This window comes from Podospora pseudocomata, chromosome 5 (genome assembly GCF_035222375.1).
Source record: "Podospora pseudocomata strain CBS 415.72m chromosome 5, whole genome shotgun sequence".
Taxonomy (NCBI): domain Eukaryota; kingdom Fungi; phylum Ascomycota; class Sordariomycetes; order Sordariales; family Podosporaceae; genus Podospora; species Podospora pseudocomata.
Window position 1 is genome coordinate 2,776,051 of NC_085889.1, and position 23,867 is coordinate 2,799,917.

A 23,867-nucleotide genomic window follows, 5' to 3' on the forward strand; every position below is an offset into this window, starting at 1 on the left:
ATTGCTCACCGTGAGTATATCCTCAAGGCGAGTTCATGCAACCTGGCGTATTCCAGCAATTGAACATGGCTGAGCATTTTCGCAAGGATATCCTGCTCTTGACACAAACGAAGGCCCCCAGTTTCTGTTTGCGATCCAAGCGCTCAATGTGACAAGGGCTGTAATATCAGGGCTTGGAACTTCATGGTTCAATTCAGGCTTTATAATCTTCAATGGCCTCGAAGAGCGTGATGAGGAAGAAGAACGTCTAGGAATACAAACAGATCTCAGAGACGCGTATTTATCCATCGTCAGGTGGTCCGTGCCCAGTGGCCTCGAGCCGCTGCCAAGTTCCTCAATATCTCAGGGGCCAGTGGGCTTCCTTTGATAACCGCCATGCCTTCAGATTGCCTGCCTCGCTTTCAACGAGAGGTTCACAACTTGCAGTTACCCCTTCTTGCGGTGGTATCGGCAGTGTTGCTGGCCGTGGTTGCGGGTGGTTGGCTTTTGCCGTGTGACACTCAATGCCGTCACTACGCTCATATCCATCGCCGTCATACTCGCTCTTCTGGCTCACGCCGCCGTCGTCTATTCTCAGCGACGTACTCCCAAACAGACACTGAGCGCCCGCCAGCTATTCGCTCTCGCCGATGGAAGGTGGCTGACAGCTTCATATACGCCCCTTTCCATCTTCGCAGTGTTGCTTTTGGCAGCGGCTCTGACCCTACCACTCGTGTGGTCCCTTGTCGTATCTACTGAGACTATCGCCATTGCTAATAGCACGAGCGGAAACCGTTTGGGCTTCCCCGGCTACCTAATGGCACACGATGTCGACCCAGCCGAACTGTCCATGGCCGGACAATACGATGCCGTGGGCAAAGCCTGAAGTTGTTTATTATCTACAAAATTCATAAAAGCTGAGCCTCACGTTTGGGGCTTTGAGCACTACAGCCTGGCCGTCCCGAATATTCGTGGTTCCGTTCAGCCAGATAAATACTTTGTTTCAAAGATGCCCATGGTGACGAATACGGGCATGATTCGTGCGCATGCTCTGCGTTTGAATAGCAGCGTTCCGGTTTCCACACAGATTCCCGACGAGGACTTCCCCTCACCTTGCCCTGGACCTAAGCCGTTCGTGTCATGGATGACAGCCAACGAGGGGCTTGATGAATATTTCCTTGTCAACATCTGCGCTCCCCGGTAATCAGAGTGGTGAGTTTTTACTTTCCATTCACCCGCTTTTTCTTGGCCATCACACGACGGTAGCTACTAACAGATTGCTAAACAGCGAGCCCATGGTCAGCGAGCTGGGACAGGCAGGACATCACAGAACATCCAGACTGTCATTTCCAGGGAAATCCGATGCAGATTTCGAAAGACATACTGCCAAAAACTGAGGAAGATTTCTCTCCCTATCTTCTACATTCACACCCCTCAGTCTTCCAATGAACCTGAAGCATGTAAGCGCCGACAGAAAACAAAAATTGAAAATAAAACGGGTGGTAAAAAATATAGGTACTTCGGTACATTGAGCGGATGACCACGGTTTGAAACCTAGCTTAGGATAGTCGATGACTGTCACACGGCAAAAGCCAACCACTCGCAACCACCACCAACAACACTGTCGATACCACCGCAAGGAGGGGTAACTACACGTTGTGAACCAGTCGTCAAAGTGAGGCAGACAATCAGAAGGCATGATGGTTATCAAAGGAAGCCCACTGGCTCTGTAAGATATCGGAGGACTTGGCAGCGGCCTGATGCCAACAAGGGCACGGGCCAGGCAAGGGAGGATAAAATACGCGTTCAGGATCATCAAGACTGTATTTCCTTCTTCTTCTCGGTATCACAGACCTTCGAGGCCATTGAAGATTATAAGCCTGAATTGAACCATGAAGTTCCAAGCCCTGATATTACAGCCCTTGTCACAATGACCCTATTTCGAAGCTGCAGAGTTCCGAACCGGCGGTCAGGTTTGCATTACGAGAGAATAAATGGTTGTGTAAATAGATTCGAGCTTGTTCAATACACAGCAGAGCAAGCAAGAGGAACAAATATACAAAGTCTACCCCCTTCGGCCAAATGTAGCAGTGATAGTCCCGCTGTTGACTCCCACTTGCTGGCCACTATTATTGTTTCCAAAGGTGATTGTGGTTCCCTGGTCTGCTCGGGCATTTGCGGCTGCTGTCTGGATCACGAAGAGCAGTTCCTCAAACAGCATGCGCGATTCATGCAGTGCTTTCTTTTCCATCGCAACCTGCTTCGTCGCGCTCGCCTGATCGGCGTCCGTTTCACCCTCGCCCGGCTCTGCTAGGGTAAGCGCTACCAGCTGAGCACTAACTTCGGCCGACTGATCGTTTGTCGCTGTGATCGCATTGTTAACCGCCGTCTCCTTCGTCGATATTATCGTCTTGATCTCTTCGGCTGCTTGAGCCTGCTGCAGGGAGCTGTGTCTAGGATTCATTAGTGCCTATCCGTCTGGGCCTAAATTTTCACCTACAAGGTTGCAATGCTCGTTACAGAGGTCAGCGTGATGTTGCATTGCTGAAGCTGCTTCGATATGGATTTGATGTGGTCCTGTCTGAAGATGCCCAGAGTTGCGCGGTCTCGCCAGGAGAGCGTTCCATCTGTGCTGTGCCGGGTCCAGCGATCGAGAGAGGTCTTGAACCTTTCGCAGGAAGTTTTGCAGGAAGTTATCGTAGCTTTCGACTGGGTAGTAATAGCATCGCCCAGGGATTCCCACTGCGAGTCCGTCACAGCCCCCAACGAGTCAAGAGCAAGTTCCACTGATTGGAGATTGTTGGTGAGCGCCTTCACGGTATTAGGTGCGTCGGCAATGTTCTGCAAGTCCTCTACCAAGAGTCGCACGCAGTGCAGCGTTGGTGCGACAATACCCACGATGCCGGCTGTGATACTGAGAGGATCCATATTGGAGTTCTGAGGATTAACACGTCAACCAAGCAGCCTCGTTGATGCTTACAGAGTGGAAGAAAGCTGAAACCACTGAAGATTAGGTTTGAGTCGCTTAATATATAGCAAGTAAAAAAGTGAAAGACTGGGAAAAATTGGGCGTGTTGGACATCACGAGCTGGGCTGAGCAGCTTTAGACTTGCATGAAGGCGGTCGAGATACAGCTTCTAGCTTGACTCTGATTTGCGGAACGGTTTTTGTGGAGGCAGTGCAGTGTCAAGTTTTGTCTGGACTTGCGACCGGCAGGGGGATCAATCTCTACAGAGAGCAGGTCGGACCAACCAAACCGACTGCAGAGATGTCTGCCTCTTTTCTTCAGACGGATTCCCTTTTACAGTTGAGGCTGAGTAATGCGGCGATACGCCCGCCAATGATCGGCATCGAATGCCATGAGAAGAAGAATTGCCAAGCAACTCTGCAAATATAAAAAATGCCCACTTCCGATCTTCGCCTCGATCCACGAGGTTACAAAACACACAAATGGCTCGATCTTGACGCTACTTACCTCATCGTAAAACCCAAGTTTTCTCTACGCTTCCGCCACGCTGACGAGCTCAGGATAGAAAGTGCAATGTCAGACAGTTATCGTTTCGGTGACTATAACAATGGTTCCCAGGTGGGGACCAACAGGGGGACGATCTACAATACTTTCCCGCAGGCGCCAGGTAAGATTACCAGAGCGCTGTGAGAGTCGAGGGGTGCACCGCTAACTTCCCCAGAACGATCAGAAACCCCGCCGCGGCCATTCGCGACCATCCCCTTCTCCCGCGATCCCGATTTTGTCAACCGCGGAGACATTCTCGAGCAAATCGACCGGCGATGTTCCGAGCCCGCCGCTCGTGTGGCCCTCGTAGGCTTGGGCGGTATCGGCAAGTCGCAGCTGGCCATCGAGTTCGCTCACCGGATCACTGAAAAGCAGCCGGACATATGGGTATTCTGGGTCCACGCTGGAATGTATGAGCGCGTCGAGGATGGCTTCAGGACGATTGCCAACACCGTCAAGCTGGCCGGCCGGAACGAGCCCAAGGCGAACATCCCACAGCTTGTGTACAGCTGGCTTTCCAACGAACGGAACGACAAATGGATCATGATCCTGACAGCGCTGACGACCGCGATGTGTTCGACAACGCGAATATTGCCCACGGCACGACCAGCGGCAATGAGCGCGAGAGGCGGCCATTTGCGACATACCTACCGCAGAGCCAAAATGGATCGATTATTGTCACAACACGTAACAGGGAGTTAGCATTCAGACTGACCGGGCGCCGTCAAAATATGATCGAAGTCGGACCGATGGCGCAGACAGATGCCCTCGCACTCCTGGAGAAGAAGCTAGGATCGCCCGCGGATCTAGATGTGGCGGCCGATCTCGTACAGGCGCTCGACCTCGTTCCGTTGGCCATTAGCCAGGCTGCCGCCTACATACAGGCAAGGGCGCCGCGGAGCTCGCCCGAGAAGTACCTAGCTGAGTTCCGGAAGAGTGAGCATAGAAAGAGCAGTCTTTTACAGTACGATGCTGGGGACCTACGACGGGATGGAGGCGCATCGAACGCGGTTCTTACCACATGGCAAATATCTTTTGACTACATCCGGTCTAAGCGGCCGTCTGCGGCGGATCTCTTGTCACTTATGAGCTTTTTCGACCGGCAAGGTATCCCTGGTTGGGTTTTGAAACCTCCTAGAGTTACTAAGGAGGATATTCCAGGACGGCGTATAGACGAGGACAGAGATACAAACTTTAATAACGGCAGAAGTGCTACAGATAGTGCCGTAGATGATGACATGGATAGTGACACAGATAGTGACCTTACGGATGATAGTGCAGATATCACTGATGATGGATTCGAAGATGATGTGGCGATGCTGAGAGACTACTGCCTCATAGCGACGACTGAGATGGATGAGTTTGAGATGCACGGGCTTGTGCAGTTCTCAACGAGGAAGTGGCTGGAACAATGGGGGCAGCAGGAGACGTTCAAACAGAAGTTTATTGAGCGAATGGCAGCGTCATTCCCAACTGGAAACTATAAGAACTGGGCGACTTGTCGGAATCTCTTCGCACACGTTCAAGTGGCCGTCGCTTACCAACCCAGCGACGATAGGAACGATATATGGGCGACACTTTTGTATAATGGGGGTTGGTTTGCATGGTCGCAAGGGAGATACGAGGTGGCACAGCGGATGGTGGGCAAAGCGAGACGAGCCCGCGAGAATAGACTGGGAAAAGAGGATACGGCGAGTCTAGATAGTATGTCACTGTTTGCTCTGGTCCTTTTGGACCGAGGCCAGTGGGAGGAGGCCGAGAAGCTGTTTGTGCAGGTGATGGAGACGAGCAAGACCAAGCTTGGGGCCGATCACCCAGATACGCTGTCGAGCATGGCCAACCTAGCGTCGACATACAGGAACCAGGGCCGGTGGGAGGAGGCCGAGAAGCTATTTATACAGGTGATGGAGACGAGCAAGACCAAGCTTGGGGCCGATCACCCTTCTACGCTGACGAGCATGGCCAACCTAGCATCGACATTTTGGAACCAGGGCCGGTGGGAGGAGGCCGAGAAGCTGGAGGTGCAGGTGATGGAGACTCGCAAGACCAAGCTTGGGGCCGATCACCCAGATACGCTGACGAGCATGGCCAACCTAGCATCGACATTTTGGAACCAGGGCCGGTGGGAGGAGACCGAGAAGCTGGAGGTGCAGGTGATGGAGACTCGCAAGACTAAGCTTGGGGCCGATCACCCAGATACGCTAACGAGCATGGCCAACCTAGCGTCGACATACAAGAACCAGGGCCGGTGGGAGGAGGCCGAGAAGCTGGAGGTGCAGGTGATAGAGACTCGCAAGACCAAGCTTGGGGCCGATCACCCTTCTACGCTGACGAGCATGGCCAACCTAGCGTCGACATACAGGAACCAGGGCCGGTGGGAGGAGGCCGAGAAGCTAGAGGTGCAAGTGATGGAGACGAGCAAGACCAAGCTTGGGGCCGATCACCCTTCTACGCTGACGAGCATGGCCAACCTAGCATCGACATACAGGAACCAGGGCCGGTGGGAGGAGGCCGAGAAGCTGTTTGTGCAGGTGATGGAGACGAGCAAGACCAAGCTTGGGGCCGATCACCCTTCTACGCTGTCGAGCATGGCCAACCTAGCGTCGACATTTTGGAACCAGGGCCGGTGGGAGGAGGCCGAGAAGCTGGAGGTGCAGGTGATGGAGACGAGAAAGACCAAGCTTGGGGCCAATCACCCAGATACGCTGTCGAGCATGGCCAACCTCGCTTTTACTTGGAAAAGCCAAGGTCGACACTCGACCGCCTTAGCACTAATGAAGGACTGTGCCCAGGCTCGGCAGCGACGACTTGGTGCAGAGCATCCAGACACCCTGTCGTCTTTGGCCACCGTCATCAAGTGGGGTAGCTAGAACATGTTTCTTAGTTTCGTTTTTATGGTCTACTGTATCTGGATAATGTACTTTGACTTTTGCTTTTGTGTGATACGAGTGTACAATTATGCAGCTACCGAGTCGTTATTATATGCACATTTCAATGGCTACATTCTTTGTCATTTACGCAACTGATAAATACCGAAAGAGGCAGTGCTTTTGTCATCGACCGTCCCAGTTGCCCAATTTTGAAGCTGGGGTGTAGCTGTGCAAAGTGAGCCCAGATACATTGTTGCCAGCCGCAGCCAAGGATGAAGCCGGCCCGTGAGGAGACAGTTTCAACATTGAAATTATGGACACAAATTTCGGTCCCTTCCTATTATTATCAGACGGATTGTAGTACAATCCGTTGAAAAGTGTACCAAAAGTTCCGCTCCACTTTGGAAGCAGGGGGTACCTGTCACGGGCAGGACAGGTTGACGGATTAATGACAGTAATATTCAGCTAAGCTACAGTCAGGGCTCTATTCCGTCGGGTACGGGCAGGCTCTATTGTGAAGACGTAGCTCAAAGAGCTACAAACAGGTCTCGCGGCAGCGTGATGCGAAGTCATTCAAGTCGCATTGGCCCGTGCTCTGGACGAGCCAAGCTCCAATGGATCAACGACAGTCACGGTGCAACCGCCGTGACACAAGTGAAGGTATAAACGTTATAACGTTATATATATATTTAATGAATGACCTAGTTTGTTTCCCTGCCATCTCACCGCCGCTTGCCGCTCTCATTTAAGGCCCTGAAACTGTTAGACACGTGTTCTCTAGATACTTTGAACGGCTCCCACTCAATGGGGTCATCGATGATGAAGGAGTTCTCGGAATCGTCCCATTCCATGACGAATTTTATGCTGCAGCTAACCCGAAGATAGATATTAAACAATGCAGGGATATCCTCGACCACGCCACACATTTGGTCTGCCGTCATCGTCCGGGCAGGAAGGACCTCTTGAGAGACACTCTCATTCTCTGTCGCATTGGTGACCTAAAGCTTCTCCCGACGATCCCAGCGGTACTGGAGCATGAAGGACTCGGTCGGGTCAGGGTGCATGTCCAGACTGTGAATGTGTAGAGGGAACGAGCCCTTGATATATCCATTTGGTTCGGCAATATCTCTGAGTGTGACGAACTTCAGTTCCTCACGCTTACGCAACGGGCTGCGATGTCGGCGCTTTGGGGTGCGAGACCTCTTGGCGTCCAGTGCATCACGAAGTTGGCTGCTATGCGTGTCAACACCTGCCTCCCTTCTTATGTCTGATGTACCGCCGGAGGGAGCCGTGGGGTCTGGGCATGTCTTTGGTGCCTAGTCGCTTTTCTGGCGGCGAGTCGCTGCCGTTCGGGGTCGAGACTGGCCTTCCTCCTTTTCAACTCTTTTCAAGTGGGGGTAATCGTGACTTGATGGTTGTCCGTGGCGTTGTTGGAAATAAATTCCCAGGCATCATATTTGGATACCAGCGTACCTGCATCTGTGGACTCTTGATCCTCCAGCTTGAGCTCCAGTGACGGCGTCTGGGTTTCGCTCATGTTGTCATCGGTGACGCCGGTCCTGCTAAGGGGTGGTATTGCGGCATCGACTCCGCCATCACAAACAGACGTATCAAGCCGCTGTTCGAGCCGAGAGCTAATGTGGAGGGATACAGTGTCAGTTTCATGGCCTGGGGTGTCGTGTTGATTGTCCATGACTGGGCCCATTGGGAACGGGGAGAAAGGATACGCCTCAGTCAGCTGAGCCGTCGATTGGCCCGCGGAAAAGGGCGATTTAGTCAGGGCGAGAGATGGTGCAAACATGTCGACGTCGGCGCTTCCCTGATATCGGACTGACATGCTGCTTGGATCCTCCATCGTGAACGAGAAAGTGGGGCGTGTGCCGCCGACAGAGGGCTCCACCTCAGAAGGGGTGACAGCCTGGTGCAGCGAGGGATCATCGAGACGAAACAGTTCAGCCAGTTCTTCGAGGAACATACGGTCTTGAGACGAGAGTTCGATGAGCCAGTCAATCTCGTCCAACTCTTTGAGCTCAGGAGCCATGGCGTCATCGAAAGACAACATGGACTCCATTGCACCATCACGGATGACCTGGGTAGATTGAGTTAAGGGAGCGGATGTGTTTATGCCAATCGTTTGGGTAAAATGAGGATCATGGCCCGTAAAATCATGACGCTCCATTTCGGGGTCATTGCTAGGCGGAGAAGTTCACAAAGGAATAGTCGAAGAGTTGACCATAGTGCTGATAACGGCAATGGCAGGATAGCTTCCTCCTGGCAGTAAAGATGAACGTTCGACGGTAAGAAAGCAGAAGTCGAAGCTTTTGAAAGTGCAGTGATGAGAAAAGAGGTTAAGAGCAGCGGTGAACTGTCGGTAAGACGTGATGAAACAGAGAGAAGGGGAGAGAGGGGGGAGACGACGATGAGAGAGGGCGGATGGCTTCTTATACCCCTCATCACGCTGGTCAGTCCCTCTCACTCTCTATCCAAGAGCCTAGCCCCTGGTGGTAAACAGTGGGACAGAAAAGCCAATAGACGGTCCTAGAACTTCAGACTACAATGTGACTGCCTTGCAGCTGATGGCAACATCCAGGGGGTGATTCGATGGCAGTCCTTCCTCCATGTGCCATTTCCTGCCGAGAGCGCGTGCTGATGCACCGAGGGACGGATCGTCCGGGAAAAAGGGTACAATGTACTGCGAAACGTGTGTGATGGTGGTATGTTTGGCGATGTATTTGTGACCTGGCACTAGGCGTCTAGTGGGACAAGGCCGTAGCGTTGACCTCTTTCAACGCGTGAATGCGTTAGGGAAGCATGCACCGTAACCTTGGCCCATGGCGCTCTCTCAGGTGCATGATGGTGTTTCTATTATGATGTGGCGAAAGATCCGAGCAAGATGGTTGGCATTGTGACTGAGAAAGGTACCTATAAGAACGCGCATCCCTCTTCCCCCTCTTCAGCGAAAGTGTACCTGACTTTCCATCTCTTAGGAATCCTTGGATCCAGGAAGATGGATATCAACCGACTCTGCAACTCGTCCCCAAACATGCGCCCAAATCCTCAATCACAAGCCCGGCACCAAGAAGTGATCTACCTTACTGAGAAAGTCAACCATCAATTTCAGTGAACCAAGCACCACACAAGGCTACCATCGACCTTATAGACGATACAGTTCATAACTGTTATGTCTGTTCAGCTGTCATACAAAACAGCACCTGGATTGGCAAGATCATGGTGTGCATTTCTTGCGGATGTCTTACTTGTCACGCATGCCACTTTCTGCCCCACACTTCTCGTCAGGGCAGAGTATGTAGCCCAATGCTACTGTGTCTTTATGCAACAGACTGCTCTGTCTGCTTTGATGGATACGCAGTTGGAAATCAGATCTTTACATCGAGATGTGGTACGTGATGAGGTGGATATTCAACGGACACAGAACTTTGCTAACACTTCAAGGTCATGTGCTATGTGGTTCTTGTCTTGGCGGTTGGGAGAGAATGAAGTATAGCCGGTGCCCATCATGTAACGCAAGCGCGAAAAAACGGGAATTTCTTGCGGTTAAGTTCTCTTACCAGGGGAGCATGTAAAAGACTTTTTAGAGATCGAGCCAGATGCATGAGTTATATTCAACATAGGTAGATAATTAAGACTATTCTGCATTTACCCAAAACAAAGCTTCAGGTCATCCAATTAATCCCAGCACAAGTAAGACTTTATGTCAAGGAGGGCGGCACCTAGATACTGTGGTAAGCAGATGGGATTTGGACTCCATCTCCTGGGTGTTAACATACGGTCCTGTTCCCAGACGGCAACTAAGACTTTTTTCTTCCAGAAGTTATAGCTTTGGTGAGAAATTCTGCCATCTCGCAAAGCTCTGCGCAGCCTGGTATTAATTTCATTGGCATGATTATTTAGCACACGCTGCTCGTATTTTTTCTTTATCATACGAGACAGCTCCCATGATGATTTGACTGCAGTAACTAAGCCTGCTAAAGCGGCAGCTGATGCCAAGGAACTAGGAAGGTATGACGCCATAAGTGCTAATTTGTTGATAGGAAGTGATAAAGAAGCTTAGGTAGGTATGTAAATATGAAATGGAACTGTCGTTAAGACAAGCAGTATGTTGGTTTATATAACGATTCAACTAGGCCTTTACCTTGACTTGCAAATTCGGTATTCGAACTTAAGCTGGTTAATTTGGACATTTCGAAATCAAACACATTTTTTCCAAGCTGAAATTGCCAGGGGGGTAGTGTGGAAGAGGCAGTGTTGCTCCTAACTACACACCCCACCCAAGTCCAAAAGGGGCAATACATTTCCCTTGACCGGGAAGAACAGCTCTACATCCAAGTCAAACACTCCGAAATCGTCAGCAGATCGTTGCAGAACTTTACCACGGTTTGCACCGTCAACACAATGCGTGGCTTTTTTGAGCTCCCCAACTTCCGCAACGACCTTACCCCGGGTCGCCTGGTAGATTCTGTTCCCTCGAATGGGGAACTCATGAACCCCCCTGATAGCTGGTGGTACGACTTGCCAGCACAAAATTCAAGCGAGCCATGGAGAGGGTCAACTTAAACCGGGATATGGGAGACCGACCACGAGGCAGTTTATAGCACCTCTGTCGCCCCAGGGCCGCTTTCCATCTCAGATCGAACCCTGGTCGGTCACAGCAGCTTTTTCCACGATGCCCGAAGACTTTCCATCTACCCCAACGCAACCTGATGGGACGCTTACCGCACAATGTGTACCGGCACAGGTGTTCCCCTCTTTGACGAGTTGTCGCTGAGGTTTCGGCGAGGCTGTCGTGAAGTGGGAGTCGACGGGAACTTCATGGACGAAAGGGAGGCCGCAAGACGAGTAGCAGACCTGTTGAGAGGATTTTTCAATGGGTTATTTGCGGGGCCGAATATCGGAGAGATCGACACAGCCATCTCGTTTGCCAATGAAGCAGTGCTTACCATTTGGCCGCGGTCTTTGTTTTCGCCCTATCTCGTCCGCCCTATTTACTACGCCCCCAAGGCCGAGGCAGTCAAGCCACACAGGGCTGGAGGAGTTGCAGGCATCGCCGCCATCTCGGTTTAACTTGGTCTGCAGGCCCTTGGCATCACCATCCTTCTCACTCACGCTGTACATCTACAGCTCACCCACCTGGACAGAGACTCTTGATTCGTTCACCATTATCCGCATTGCCAATCAGCTTGGCAACGACGCGGAACCCATCAGCAAGATGCCTCCGCGGCCCATCGGCGGGGTGGAAGACAAGAACGTGCTGGAGCATCTCGGCACCGTGAACGCCATGGTTGGTGTCGCTGACCACCCGAAGGAAGTGCCAGACCCAGAAGCGGCATCTTCCGCTGGATCTGCTCGTGCCCCTGATGAAAATCTCAACAGCGTCAACCTTGATACTGGATTCACACCCGTCTTGGCAGTCAGTGCACCAGGGGTGATCAACCGCAGAAAGGCCCGCACCTCTTGAAGAAAGAACAAAGTCTGGTTTTGTGTAATGAGTGGCTAAGGTTTGAAAGTGGCAAAAGAGTTTTGAGTGTGGTTGCTAAAAGTGCTGCTTTAGTGGATTTTGATTAATGTACAAATCACAACAGGTAAACAAACACGAAGCTCTAAGGTAGAAAGGTGTACAGTTTTGGGAGATTGATCTCAAATGTGAATGACTCCCACCTATGGTACATGCATCTGTCCAGGTAGCTACGCTGAATATGCCCTCCAATTCTTTTCCAAAGTCCTCCATCCTGTAAGATTGGCCGTGCCATAAGTGGCATCCCCCATCCCAAAGTCAACGCCGCAGATACCCCAGGCCCGTATGGTGAAGGCATATGGCGTGAAACTAGCCTGCCACTGCGAGTTGAACTGCGTAATCAATCGACGCTGAGCAAAAAGGATCAACTTCATCAAAGAGCTCTCCAGTCCGCTTAACATGCGGCCATTTAGCGACATGACTGAAGGAGGAATGCGCATCATTTTAAGGACTTGGGAAAGGTATTCCTCTCGCGTCCGGTTATCTGTCGCGTTGCCAGGGTAGTTGGCCTTCGACTCCCCAAACCAAACAAAGTCGTCGTCAGAGTCAGTGAGATAGCTCGTCTCACAACTGGGAGCTATGACCCGAAAAAGAAAAGTCGTCTGGCTGCTGACAGGCTTCTTTGGAATGACGGCTCCATTTCGGTCGAGGATATCAGCAATCGCCCCTCCGGATTCATAGCTGTCAGGATGCTGCGCATGCCAATCCCTCAGTGCCAGGTCCAAGTCGTTTCCGTACATGACAACTTGCTGGGACAGACTCGGATTTGTAGCAGAATCCATGTAACCGCTCGTTATCAGGCGGAGGCCGGTGTTTTTGAACTACGCCTGTCGAACTGTCCCCGGTCGACAATTCATCAAACGCCAAGGAAATGGTCATGGTCCTCCAGATTCCTGGCGACGGCATCTCGTGCTGTGGTAGCAAGTGTTGAAGGAACTAACGGATGCGTCCCGCTCTATCGTGATGGCAAGTTTCGTCAAAGCTCTCTGCGACGCGAATGGGAGAGCAGTGGATATTGGCATGGAGATGCTTGATGAAAAAAGGGTTCAAGAAAGTCGCAGGGGAATAGCGATTAAGATTCGCAGATGCTAGAGGTTGTAACGAGCGAAAGATAGCATCAAATGCGTCATATGGTTCGGGATGCCAGGGTACTACGGCCCGTGAAATGGTGGGCTGGAGCCGACGTAGACCGGAATCTTGAATGTTGGGTTGACGCAAAAACCATCGATATGCAGCCTGAGGTGTGATCAGATCTCCATTCCAAATAGACACATCTTCAAAGGCCTGACTGAGAATATCGCGTTCTGTGTCGTAGTAGACCGAGTTACTGGGATACAGGAACCCGATTGACCTGCCTCCGAGCAAGGCTTGATTGCGGAGCCAGCGCGTCGCCTCGGATCGGGCTTCGTGACAGACAAGGGGCAGTACTGAAGGTGCTCTACAGAAAACCCGCCAGGGTATCGATAGTTTATTCTCGGTCGCCGGATCTAGAATAGGTGGACGAGCGCTGGATGGTTGGCCGACGAGTCGGGCATCCAACAACGTGTCGGCGCCCGCTGTTGGCTCATGACGCGGGCTGACGTGGGCAAGTCGTGAACGATCTGGCCCAAGCCGTTCGGCAATGAGAAATTCCCTCCAGATAGCGATTCTGATCTTAGCGGGAAGTCTGGGGAAGTGGGGGAATGACTGTGAGCTTGTCAAGATTGTGACTTCGAAATTGGCTTCGATATAATGAAGGATAGTGGTAGGGCTGACAGGGTATTAGTCACAGTCAGTGTTCAGGCGATTCTGAGAACTTTACTCACCGGCTTTTGACATCGGATTTGTGTACCCAGGTGTGTCTCGTAAAACTTGCCAAGTAGACTGAACTATCAAAGTTGCGATGTACCGAGGTGAAAGGTAGAAGAGTGCCAGATTGTGAAAGTAAGATTCAAGTCGTCTCCCAGCCAGCAGAAACAAAGAGCAAATGATACGGATAAGAAAGTGGGAAAATGTGATGAGATAAGGTATTCGCTGCTATTGTCAGGAACAATTCACTCCGGCACTTGGAGTGCAACTGGCAGAATATTACCGGCACGTGAGGTGTATCTTATCGATTAGATCATACAATCCTCCACACTCTAGTCTTCCCAAGATAGCCCCTGGGGGACCGCGACCTGATACTTCCAACCTCCTCATCCACCTCTTGTATCCTGCCTGGATTCTCCTGATAGACCACCGTCCTGCTCCAGCTAGCCACCAGCCTCTCCACCCCCACCTTATCCAACGCGTGTGGACATACTTTGACAAATGTCCAGTCTTCACCATGTTGCCTCAACAACATGGCCAGCCCAGGGTAAATCTCGACCAAAACCTCCTCTCGGTCCAACCGCTTGACCTCCACCGTCTGAATGGTATCCTCGCCATCTCCCTGTCCGGTCCAGGCAAAGAAACCCCTTACTATCCTCGGCCTCATAATTTTCATGACCTTGTTCTTGGGGTCGAACTCTAGGGCCTTGTCCTTTTGAGAAGAATATCTCGATCGGGCAGGAAAGTCAGCAGCACCTTGCAAGGCCCTTGAGTTGGGCCAAGGCACAGTCCAGTCTGCAGCCCAGGACGGCAAGCCCTTGATGGCTGGTGAAGACTTGATCAATGACAAAAAGAACCCAGGTCCGTGTCGCCGGATAAGAAGGGCCGAGTATCCTGCGTACACTTGCGCCACAGGCGTGAAATAGCTGACCTTGTCCAACTCTTCTCGACCAGCTCCCACTCCATCCAGCCAGTGAGCAATATTGAGAACCCCAAAGATCTTGTCTCTCGGGTCTTCACACTGTCTGCCCCTTGTCTCGATTAGTAGATCCAGCAGATGCGAGCCTCGCGAGCTCCTTTCTTGGCTAGCAACGGGCTTTTGTCGTAGCAAAACAAAGACCCTGCCCACGTCGATATCCCCTTGACCTTGAGACATCAGCATGCTCAACAGATGCATAGCCCGCTCTCCAGCTGTCTCTCGATTACCGCACAACACTCGGATCCTCTTCATCTCTGGGAGGGAAGCCTCCTGCAGCACCCAGACTCTCTTGAACCACCGTCTGGAAAAGTATTCTCTCAGAACCCGGTGCAAGTCACTCGGCTCCGGCGGTCGCCTGGGTATTACCCCCATCGAGTAGACCATCCGCAGCTCCCTCAGCAACCTTTTCACCCTTTCAGAATATCCTCTTATCAGCCGACCCATCTCCTCCATTCGTACGGCGACGTCGTTGCTGACCTCTTGCAGCTTGCCGAGGACGCCTTCTGGCCGGTGAAAAAACTGAAGGGCCGACTGTGGACTAAACAGACCCCCAGATGGCACCGCTAGTTTCTCAGCATCAATATCATTGAGCCAGTCGTACAGTCCATCTGTCTGTGGCGTTCCCTCACCGGTGTACACCACCACCTGTCTCGCCGAGACAAATATCCTCGACATGAGCTTCACCTGCTGACTCCTTTCCTCAAGATCAGCCTGGTTGATACACACAGCATCGATCCACACCGTCCTGCTTTTGCCCTTCCGCCGCAGTCGTCGCATCGCCAGCTCACAGTTGTGGCCTATCCCAAGCTGTCGGTATATCCCCCTTTTCGCATGGAACACCAGCGAGATGTGACCCGTCTTTGCAGTCTCACCCTCCTCATCAGCCCAGGTATACGACAGCGCATCGTACGTCGGGTTCGTCCGCAGATCCACACTCCTAATCTCCCCCCTCAGCGGCGCCATGTAATCCTCCTCGGGGAAAATAGTCAACAGCCTCACCGAAGTGGGCGTGCCCAACATTTCAAAAGTATACCGCTTTGTCTCCACCAGCTCCCCCTCTTTCTTCTCCCCCCCCTTTTCCACCACAGGCCTCTCCCTCAACTTCATCCCTCCCCAAACCTGCACCCTCAACCACAGGTTCTGCACCTCCCTCGGCAAATCCACCATCTGCCTCCCCAACCTCTTCCACTCGTTGATATCCCCTGCCCTCCGACACAGTCCCACCGCCCACCAGATCACGAGCACCACTTGCACGATGCACATGATCCATAACACCAAGATAGTGATGCATGGTATACCATAGCTCCATGCGATTCCCTTTAGACACTTTCTCGATATCTCTCTTGGAGATATACCGTCTCGTCTCCCACGGTAGATCTGGACAGTAATAATACCTGGCCAGGAGACAGGAATAAAAGGCATGAGGACAACAACGAGAAAGATGAGAGGGATGGCGAGGGGAAGCGGGACAATAAACAAGCCCCCCATTATGTATCTTTGCAAACTCGATAATGAAAGCTCAAGCAATGTAGCAAAAGAGATAAAAGATATTGACCATTGTCTTGGCTGTAAGGAGCGTCATGAGAAAAAAAGAAAGAGCTGTTGGTCAAAAAGAGTGACGAGTCAGCCTCGCAGCTGCGCTGAAACAAACTACCACACACCCATCCGCCGCGCCGCACTGGAGCTGAAGATGCAGATGCAGCCAGCCGCAAGCAAGTGAGATCTGGGGCGTCGGGAATCGAGTCTGGATTCAGATTTGGCGGGCTGTATTGTCTCCACACACACGCACCATCTCTCCCAAAATCGTCGCAACTCAAGTGGCCATTTCCCGAGGCGACGGCGCCGGTGTAGAATGCGTGATAAAAATACGTCGGTGACGAAAGAGTAAAAGAATGACTGAGCGAAGGTGTAGAATACTCGGTGAGGAAAGGAAAGTGTTGACTAAAGCGCTGGTCTACAACGGTGTGGAGAGAGAGAGGCCTTGGCACGGAGCATCCCGAGGTTCGCTCAACGTCATTAAACACAAGTGCTACCTTTACCCAACATCAGGACATGAACATGTGCATTTTTCACAGAGTTTTTATCCGTGTGTAACATCATAAAAGTACAATTTTTTTTTGCCCCGCCAGGGGCATCAACCCTACTACCATCACCTCACAAACTCATTCAGAGACTTTGCGTCTTCAAAGCTGACCTTGCCACCCCCCTTCACGTTGGCAATGTGAATCTTGGTCGGTTGATCCTCCGCCTTCTTGTCCTGAATCCTGGGGTGAGTGGTCAGCTCAACAGCCTCTGGTACCACCCCCGCCTTGGCATCTGCAATCTCATTGACGTCGTCCTTGGTCAAGACATCCCTAACCCGAACACCGCGGCTGGACATGAGGATGGTTCTCGGCCCTTGAAAGTGGAGGAATAGCCTGTCACCCCATATCGTCCTTCTGGTGGCCGTTCTCAGGCTAAACAGGAAGCTGGCAAGTCCTTTGTAGATCGAGGTATCGCGCATAGCGTTCCAGAATCTGGCCACTCGGTCGGGCATGAACCTCTGGGAGGCGGCTTTTATCGAACTCGGGACGGCGGGAATTTGGAAGCTTAAGGTGGTGCTCTTCAGACGGAAGGGCCGTGGGGGGTTCTTGTTGATGGTATAAGCGACCACGTGTGATGGGTGTAAAACAATCTCCTCCCCTTCCTTGAGAACCAGATCATAGACCTGTCCTGGCGCCGAGAGAGCCGCCAACCCTCGGCCAGTGATGTATGTGTTGCCCCAGTGTGCCAGCGACAAGCCTTGCTGGATGCGGGGCGATAATCTCAACGTGTGACCTGTCCAAGCAAGAAGCGCATTTCTTTGCGCAACCATCCAGTCGGTTGTGCCATCGAGACGGAGGACAGAGAAGGTTGTGTTGGCGGACTTGGTGGCTATTAAGGCGGTAACTGGGCTCGTGGAGGTTATGCGCTGGTAGAGGAACGGGATGCCGAGAAAGGCTCGGCTCGTGGGGGAGAGAATCGAGAGGGCGGAGTGTACCTGGAAACAAACGATCAGTTTCCATAACCAACATGAAGCTAGATTTGAAGGAGCCATACATTTTCCACCTTGCCGCCTACTGACACCAAGATACCTCGTCTTGTGTAGAGCCGCTGGGATGCCGAGAGGGAAACCGACAGAAGGGAATGTGGAGCGCCAATAACCTCGAATTGGGCATCTTGAAGCTGTCAGCAATACAATCCCATCCCCACACTAGGTAGGTGTCCAGGTTGCAGGAGCCTACCCGTCTGAGCAGCGCGGCCTGCGTCAAAGGCATCGGGGCCTGGCCGGTTGGTGGGGGATGCGCTAATCTGAACTGTTCGACATTGCCAGCAAACAAAGCTTGGCCTCGAGGAGAGGGTTATGGTGGTTGGTCGTGTTAGCCTTGTTGTTTGAGATAGCCTGAGAAGAGGCGCTTGACCGCGCATTGTGGCTTGAAACCACAGCGAGTGGCTCGTCGTCGTCGTTATTCCTGCGGATGTCGAGACTTGGGGATGCGGAAAATGCAGGTCCCGGTAAATTCCATGGAACCAAGCTTGGGATGACACAAACCCGTTCGTGCACTGGACTTGGCACCGGCATCTTCAAAAGCACAGGCCACCTGCCAGCTCCCAAAGACAGCGCTCTCCACAGCGGACACCCGCCAGGGTTCAGTGGAGACAGCCTCTGTTGCCTTGGTGATTAACCCTCAAATTTGACGTGGCTGGCGCTAAAAACACCGGGTCCACTCGCTTCAGTTGGAGCACGGGCACCAATTTGTTGGAGACATTGACGGGAAATGCCCACCTGAGCACACTTGCATTCGTTGCAGCCTCACCGCCTCCCGTCAACAAATCGGCGTCTGCTTTCCTCGCCTTCACGCCGTATGCCTTGATCCGACAATTCGAAGCCCTCCACGAAATGTCGGTTCGCGTTGTCGCCAGAATACGCCCTCTTCTCGAAAAAGAGCTGGACAAGGACGTCATTGTCACGGCCGACAGAGCCCAGGATGGCAAGCCCTTGACCATTGTCAAGATCCCGAGCCCCAAGAACGAGGCCGAAGAGTTCTCGTTCGCCTTCAACAGTGTCTACGACCAGGCCACCACCCAGGAGGAATTGTTCACCGCTGAAGGCATGTCCACCCGCTGGGCATCGACGCGTTTCCGGAACCGAGACTAACCGTAGAACAGTGGCGCCGCACTTGAAGGCGTTGTTCCAGGGCTATGATGTGACAATCTTTGCCTATGGAGTGACGGGTACGGGCAAGACGCACACGATGCGTGGTGGGCTTAAGTTGGCCGAGCGTGGTGTCATCCCCCGGCTCTTGAGTAACGTCTTCCGTAGAGGCAAGAAACTGGCCAAGGACAGCAACGGGGAGACAACGGTGGATGTGGCCTTGTCCTACTACGAAATCTACAATGACAAGGTGTTTGACTTGTTGGAGCCACCGGAGAAGCGGACCCCTTCTGGTCTTCCACTGCGCGAGAAGGACGGCAAGACAATGGTGGTGGGTTTGTCGGAGCGAACGTGCGAGGACCTCAAGGATTTTGAGAAGCTGTACATTGAAGCCAACAACAACCGAGTGACGGCTGCCACCAAACTCAATGCCCACAGCAGCAGAAGCCACGCCATCTTGCGGGTCAAGGTGACACAAACGACGGGAGACATGGTCCGGGAGAGCACGGCTTCTGCCATTGACCTGGCCGGCTCGGAAGATAACAGGCGGACGGACAATGGCAAGGAAAGGCTGATTGAGTCGGCCGCCATCAACAAGTCGCTTTTCGTGCTGAGTCAGTGCATCGATGCTATCTCGCGTGGCGACAAGCGCATTCCATATCGGGAGTCCAAGATGACACGGATCTTGTCGCTCGGCCAGAACAACGGCATCACCATCATGATCCTCAATCTGGCCCCCATTCGCAGCTACCACCTCGACACGATCAGCAGCTTAAACGTTAGTTCCCGGGCCAAGCGCATCGAGGTTCGCGAAATTGAGAATGAGGTTGTGTTCAAGCAGCTACCGCGGAGCACTGTTGGGTTGGGTGGCCCCAATGTCATTCGTCAGCCTCTTCGGCCATTGGCGAATGCACACAATGTTGCCACGGGTGCTGTTCACGCGGCGAAAGCTGCTGAGAAGGCTGCCGAGAAAGCCGACAAGCCGGCCAAGGCTTTTATGGTTTATACTGACAAGAAGCCTGCCGCTGCCCCAGCACGGCCCGTGCCTGCTGTAGCTAACACCTCCTCCAAGCTCCAGCCTCCAATGGTGATCGCCAAACGGATTTCAGATGTCACGGATTCGGCGCTCAGGCCATCAAAGCTCGCCCGCCCTACCCAAATCGGGCTTCCCCGCCCAGCAGTAGCTGCGCCGGCTAAGGAACAGCAACTATCTATCTCGGCAGCGCAAATCGAAGCCATGGTGGAGAAGAAGGTGGCCGAGATTCTTGCCTCGCGCGCTGCCGAACTCACTCCCCCCGCGACGACCCCTGAGCCTGCCGCACAACCCAAGGAAGAGATCAGCGAAGACGTGAAACGGCGGTTGGAAGCCTTGGAGAAGCGTATCGAGAAGGAATCATCCCGAGAGGACGGGCGGTCGGAAGGTCTCCGCTTGTTGCTGCAGGCACGCCAAGCGAAGGAGAGAGGCGAAGAGGAGGAAACGCTGCGGCTGTACGAGAGCGCATTGCCGTACTTCCCCGGACAGGCAAAACTGTTGGCGAAGATTGAAAAGCTGAAGATCAAATTAGGAAAGATGGCGCCAGAGGAGCGGACAACACCCAGGAAGACCAAGAAGATTCTGGTGCTGAGAGATGAGGACGGAGAATATGATGGGACAGAGGCCGATGTCGAGGATGATGTTCCTCTCCGTCAGCGTAAGACGTCTAAGAAGAAGGTGTCCAAGGCATCAGATGGAGAAGAGAGCACGGGGCCAGCTTCGCCCAGGACACAGCAGCTGCTGGATATTGTCAACTCCAGAGATTTGGCGCTTATCAAGGGCCTGCATGGGTTTGGGGCGAAGAAGGCGCAGGATCTGGTTGATGTCCTCAATCTTAAGGGGGATGGCACCGACGAGGTCAACAGGATTGCGTCATTGTCGCAGCTGAAAATGCTGCCCGGCATTGGCACCCGGACTGTGGAGAGGGCCTATGAAGGGCTCACTCTGGAGGTGTAAAAGTTTTCGTTTTATTTTTCTTCTTTGGGTATTGTCTGTTTAGCATGGCCTGGAGTTTTGAGATTCATTACCGGAAGGGAGTTCAGGCACACATTGAACCATAGCATATTGTTTTTAATGTTTTTTTTTCCGGAGCATGTCACACTTTTTGTTTGGGTATTCAGTTGGGTCGGGTGTTAGCTTTGCGTATGCCAGATACCACTGCTGTTTTGACTTTTGCAATAAAAGCTAGATGTTACTCTTTTTCTGGAGCACAACTGATACTCACAGTCACCCGCATGCCTCGGTCACTCCTCATCAAACCGGTGGTTACTCCCTCACGAGCTCCGCAATATGTTGTCACTTCGGGGATTTGGTCCGGGATACTGCCAAGCAAGCCACAGCTCCGGGTGTGGCTGGTGCTTCTCCGGGTTTCTCGGCATTGAGAGGCGGGAGCTCGCCATTGCATCATTGAATGCCCCACCACCCTCAACCCGCTGTCTGTAAATGTGAGTGGATGGATAACATGTCCGAGTTTCGCACCGCGGCCTGGATGATTTCTGGCGACATTTCTTTTTCCATACTCTATCCCTACAGCGACAAACATAGCCACCATGGCGCCCTGAATAGCGTCTCTCGACAAGCTCCGAGAGTCCATTGTGCCGTCATTGGCACCTGAACATCTTTTCCAACCACCTCCGCGCGATTTGTGCGCCGACGACCTGTCCACTGGCACACCCATCCCTGACGACGCGCACATTGCGCGAGAGAACGCGAATACAAAAGTCGAGTAGGCTTCCGGTCGAACGAGGGTCTCGCGCCCCCTCTCCTCCAGCACCATGGCTCCCCAGGCGCGAATCATGATGTCCTCCACGACAACCTTCCACCGGGCAGCTCTCTCGCCTCCCTTCTCCCTCCTCCTCCGCACTCGAACCAGAACAACCACACCATGGAACAACACCCACCGATTATCTGCCCTCTCCCCGTCCTCGCCCCTTCGAGCCGTCTTCCACACCAGCTTACCCCGACCATGGGGCCCTCGCGGTCCACCAACTCCAGAACCCACCCAGACACAGACACCCACAAAAGGAGGACCAAAGGGGGCAAAACCACAGTTTGACCCCCTCGCGGCGATAGACAAGTCAGCTCAGGAGCAACGCAAAGCTGATTGGGCGATTATGAAGGAAATGTCGCGGTACATTTGGCCAAAGGACAGCTTCGGCGACAAGATGAGGGTCATGATCGCGGTTGGGTTGCTGGTCGGTGCCAAGGTGCTCAACGTACAGGTGCCCTTCTTCTTCAAGGAAATCGTCGACTCTCTCAACATGGACTTTGGGACCACTGGCGGGACTGTCACGGCTGCGGCTGGAGCTATGATTCTAGCGTACGGCGGCGCGAGGATAGGAGCTGTCGTCTCGCAAGAGTTGCGAAATGCGGTTTTCTCCTCGGTGGCTCAAAAGGCGATCAGACGGGTGGCCACCAAGACGTTTGGCCATCTGCTCAATCTGGACTTGAGTTTCCACTTGTCCAAGCAGACGGGTGGTTTGACGAGGGCGATTGATAGGGGTACCAAGGGTATCAGCTTCCTGCTGACGAGCATGGTCTTTCACATTGTGCCTACCGCGCTCGAGATCACCATGGTTTGTGGCATCCTCACTTATCAGTTCGGGTGGGAGTTTGCTGCCATCACGGCTTGCACCATGGCGACGTATACCGCTTTTACCATCTGGACTACGGCATGGAGGACAAAGTTTAGGAGGCAGGCAAACGCGGCAGACAACCGCGCTTCGACGGTCGCGGTGGACAGTCTGATCAACTACGAGGCGGTCAAGTACTTTAACAATGAAAAGTACGAGATTGGGCGCTATGACCGGGCCCTGCAGCAGTACGAGAAGAGCAGCATCAAGGTGGCGACTTCTCTGGCGTTTCTGAACTCTGGACAAAACATCATCTTCTCTTCGGCGCTGACGATCATGATGTGGCTGGGTGCCAAGGGGATCGTGGCGGGTACGCTGTCAGTGGGTGATCTGGTGCTCATCAACCAGTTGGTGTTTCAGCTGTCGGTCCCTCTCAACTTTTTGGGGTCTGTCTACCGCGAGCTGAGGCAGTCACTTCTTGACATGGAGACTCTGTTTAATCTGCAAAAGGTAAACGTCAGCATCAAGGAGAAGGAGGGCGCCAAGGCGCTGGCTCTCCCCAAGGGCGGCGAGATCAAGTTTGAGGATGTCAACTTTGGATACTACGAGGACCGGCCGATTCTCCGGAATTTGAGCCTCACCATCCCCGCGGGCAAGAAGGTTGCTGTGGTCGGACCGTCTGGGTGTGGCAAGTCGACGCTGCTCAGGTTGCTGTTCCGCAGCTACGACGCCCAGAGCGGGAGGATCTTGATTGACGACCAGGATATCAAGGATGTTACGCTCGAGTCTTTGAGGAAAAGCATCGGTGTCGTGCCGCAGGATACACCGCTGTTCAACGACACTGTCGAGTTGAATATTCGGTATGGGAACATGGACGCCCCGGCGGAGGACGTCTTTGCCGCGGCGCAGAGGGCGCACATTCACGACAAGATTGAGTCTTGGCCCCACGGGTACCAAACCAAGGTTGGCGAAAGGGGGTTGATGATCTCTGGTGGTGAGAAGCAGCGGTTGGCGGTTTCGCGGTTGATTCTGAAGGACCCGCCGCTCTTGTTCTTTGATGAGGCGACGAGCGCGTTGGACACGCACACGGAGCAGGCGTTGATGAGCAACATTAATGAGATTTTGCGGGGCAAGGAAAGGACGAGCGTTTTTGTTGCTCACAGGTTGAGGACGATTTATGACGCTGATTTGATTATTGTGCTGAAGGAGGGAAGCTTGGTGGAGCAGGGGACGCACAAGGAGCTGCTGGAGAAGGGGGGGTTGTATAGCGAGCTGTGGAGTGCGCAGGAGAGATGGGGGGAGGAGGAGATCAACGCTGAGAAGAAAGAGTAGATGCGTTTGGACATGGTGTATAAGGAAATTGTATGTACATCTGTACACCACCTTTTCAACATGAAGTAGTAAAACTGATTCATACCTTTAAT

The 23,867-nt window shown here is 52.8% G+C and overlaps 7 protein-coding genes across 7 annotated transcripts; 3 read left to right on the top strand and 4 right to left on the bottom strand.

Annotated features, from left to right (window-relative positions):
* Nucleotides 1-1,941: 1,941 nt before the first annotated feature.
* QC762_0082900 (uncharacterized protein) lies at nt 1,942-3,231 on the bottom strand. Its single transcript, XM_062883940.1, has 2 exons — nt 2,480-3,231; nt 1,942-2,432 (listed from the first exon to the last, which is right to left on the bottom strand). The coding sequence occupies exons 1-2, from the start codon at nt 2,905-2,907 to the stop codon at nt 2,045-2,047; spliced, it is 816 nt and encodes a 271-aa protein (XP_062742347.1). The 5' UTR covers nt 2,908-3,231; the 3' UTR covers nt 1,942-2,044.
* Nucleotides 3,232-3,328: 97 nt separating this feature from the next.
* Nucleotides 3,329-6,363, top strand: QC762_0082910 (uncharacterized protein; the record flags this gene model as incomplete). Its single annotated transcript, XM_062883941.1, is given in 3 exon segments — nt 3,329-3,614; nt 3,669-3,994; nt 4,003-6,363. Coding segments are annotated over 3 exon segments (2,922 nt in total). The 5' UTR covers nt 3,329-3,379.
* A 998-nt stretch (nt 6,364-7,361) lies between these two features.
* On the bottom strand, nt 7,362-8,404 carry QC762_0082920 (uncharacterized protein; the record flags this gene model as incomplete). Its single annotated transcript, XM_062883942.1, has 2 exons — nt 7,362-7,660; nt 7,837-8,404. The coding sequence occupies 2 exons, from the start codon at nt 8,402-8,404 to the stop codon at nt 7,362-7,364; spliced, it is 867 nt and encodes a 288-aa protein (XP_062742349.1).
* Nucleotides 8,405-13,997: 5,593 nt separating this feature from the next.
* Nucleotides 13,998-16,151, bottom strand: QC762_507390 (uncharacterized protein; the record flags this gene model as incomplete). Its single annotated transcript, XM_062891162.1, has 1 exon — nt 13,998-16,151. One exon carries the CDS (start codon nt 16,149-16,151, stop codon nt 13,998-14,000), a length of 2,154 nt encoding a protein of 717 aa, XP_062742350.1.
* A 661-nt stretch (nt 16,152-16,812) lies between these two features.
* AIM24 (Altered inheritance of mitochondria protein 24, mitochondrial) lies at nt 16,813-18,771 on the bottom strand (the record flags this gene model as incomplete). Its single annotated transcript, XM_062891161.1, has 3 exons — nt 17,927-18,771; nt 17,742-17,860; nt 16,813-17,682 (listed from the first exon to the last, which is right to left on the bottom strand). Exons 1-3 carry the CDS (start codon nt 18,108-18,110, stop codon nt 16,813-16,815), a joined length of 1,173 nt encoding a protein of 390 aa, XP_062742351.1. The 5' UTR covers nt 18,111-18,771.
* QC762_507370 (uncharacterized protein) lies at nt 18,583-20,827 on the top strand (the record flags this gene model as incomplete). The annotated part of the gene is made up of 2 exons (XM_062891160.1): nt 18,583-18,793; nt 18,852-20,827. The coding sequence occupies 2 exons, from the start codon at nt 18,583-18,585 to the stop codon at nt 20,825-20,827; spliced, it is 2,187 nt and encodes a 728-aa protein (XP_062742352.1).
* An 818-nt stretch (nt 20,828-21,645) lies between these two features.
* On the top strand, nt 21,646-23,775 carry ATM1 (Iron-sulfur clusters transporter atm1, mitochondrial; the record flags this gene model as incomplete). The annotated part of the gene is made up of 1 exon (XM_062891159.1): nt 21,646-23,775. The coding sequence occupies one exon, from the start codon at nt 21,646-21,648 to the stop codon at nt 23,773-23,775; it is 2,130 nt and encodes a 709-aa protein (XP_062742353.1).
* Between the last annotated feature and the right edge of the window lie 92 nt (nt 23,776-23,867).

Excerpts from the sequence above, each read along its gene's own strand:
- QC762_0082900 (XM_062883940.1), bottom strand. The coding sequence starts at position 2,907 with ATGGATCCTCTCAGTATCACAGCCGGCATCGTGGGTATTGTCGCACCA. Across the intron at positions 2,433-2,479 it reads GTAACGAGCATTGCAACCTT|ACACAGCTCCCTGCAGCAGG; the intron begins GTAGGTGAAAAT and ends AATGAATCCTAG.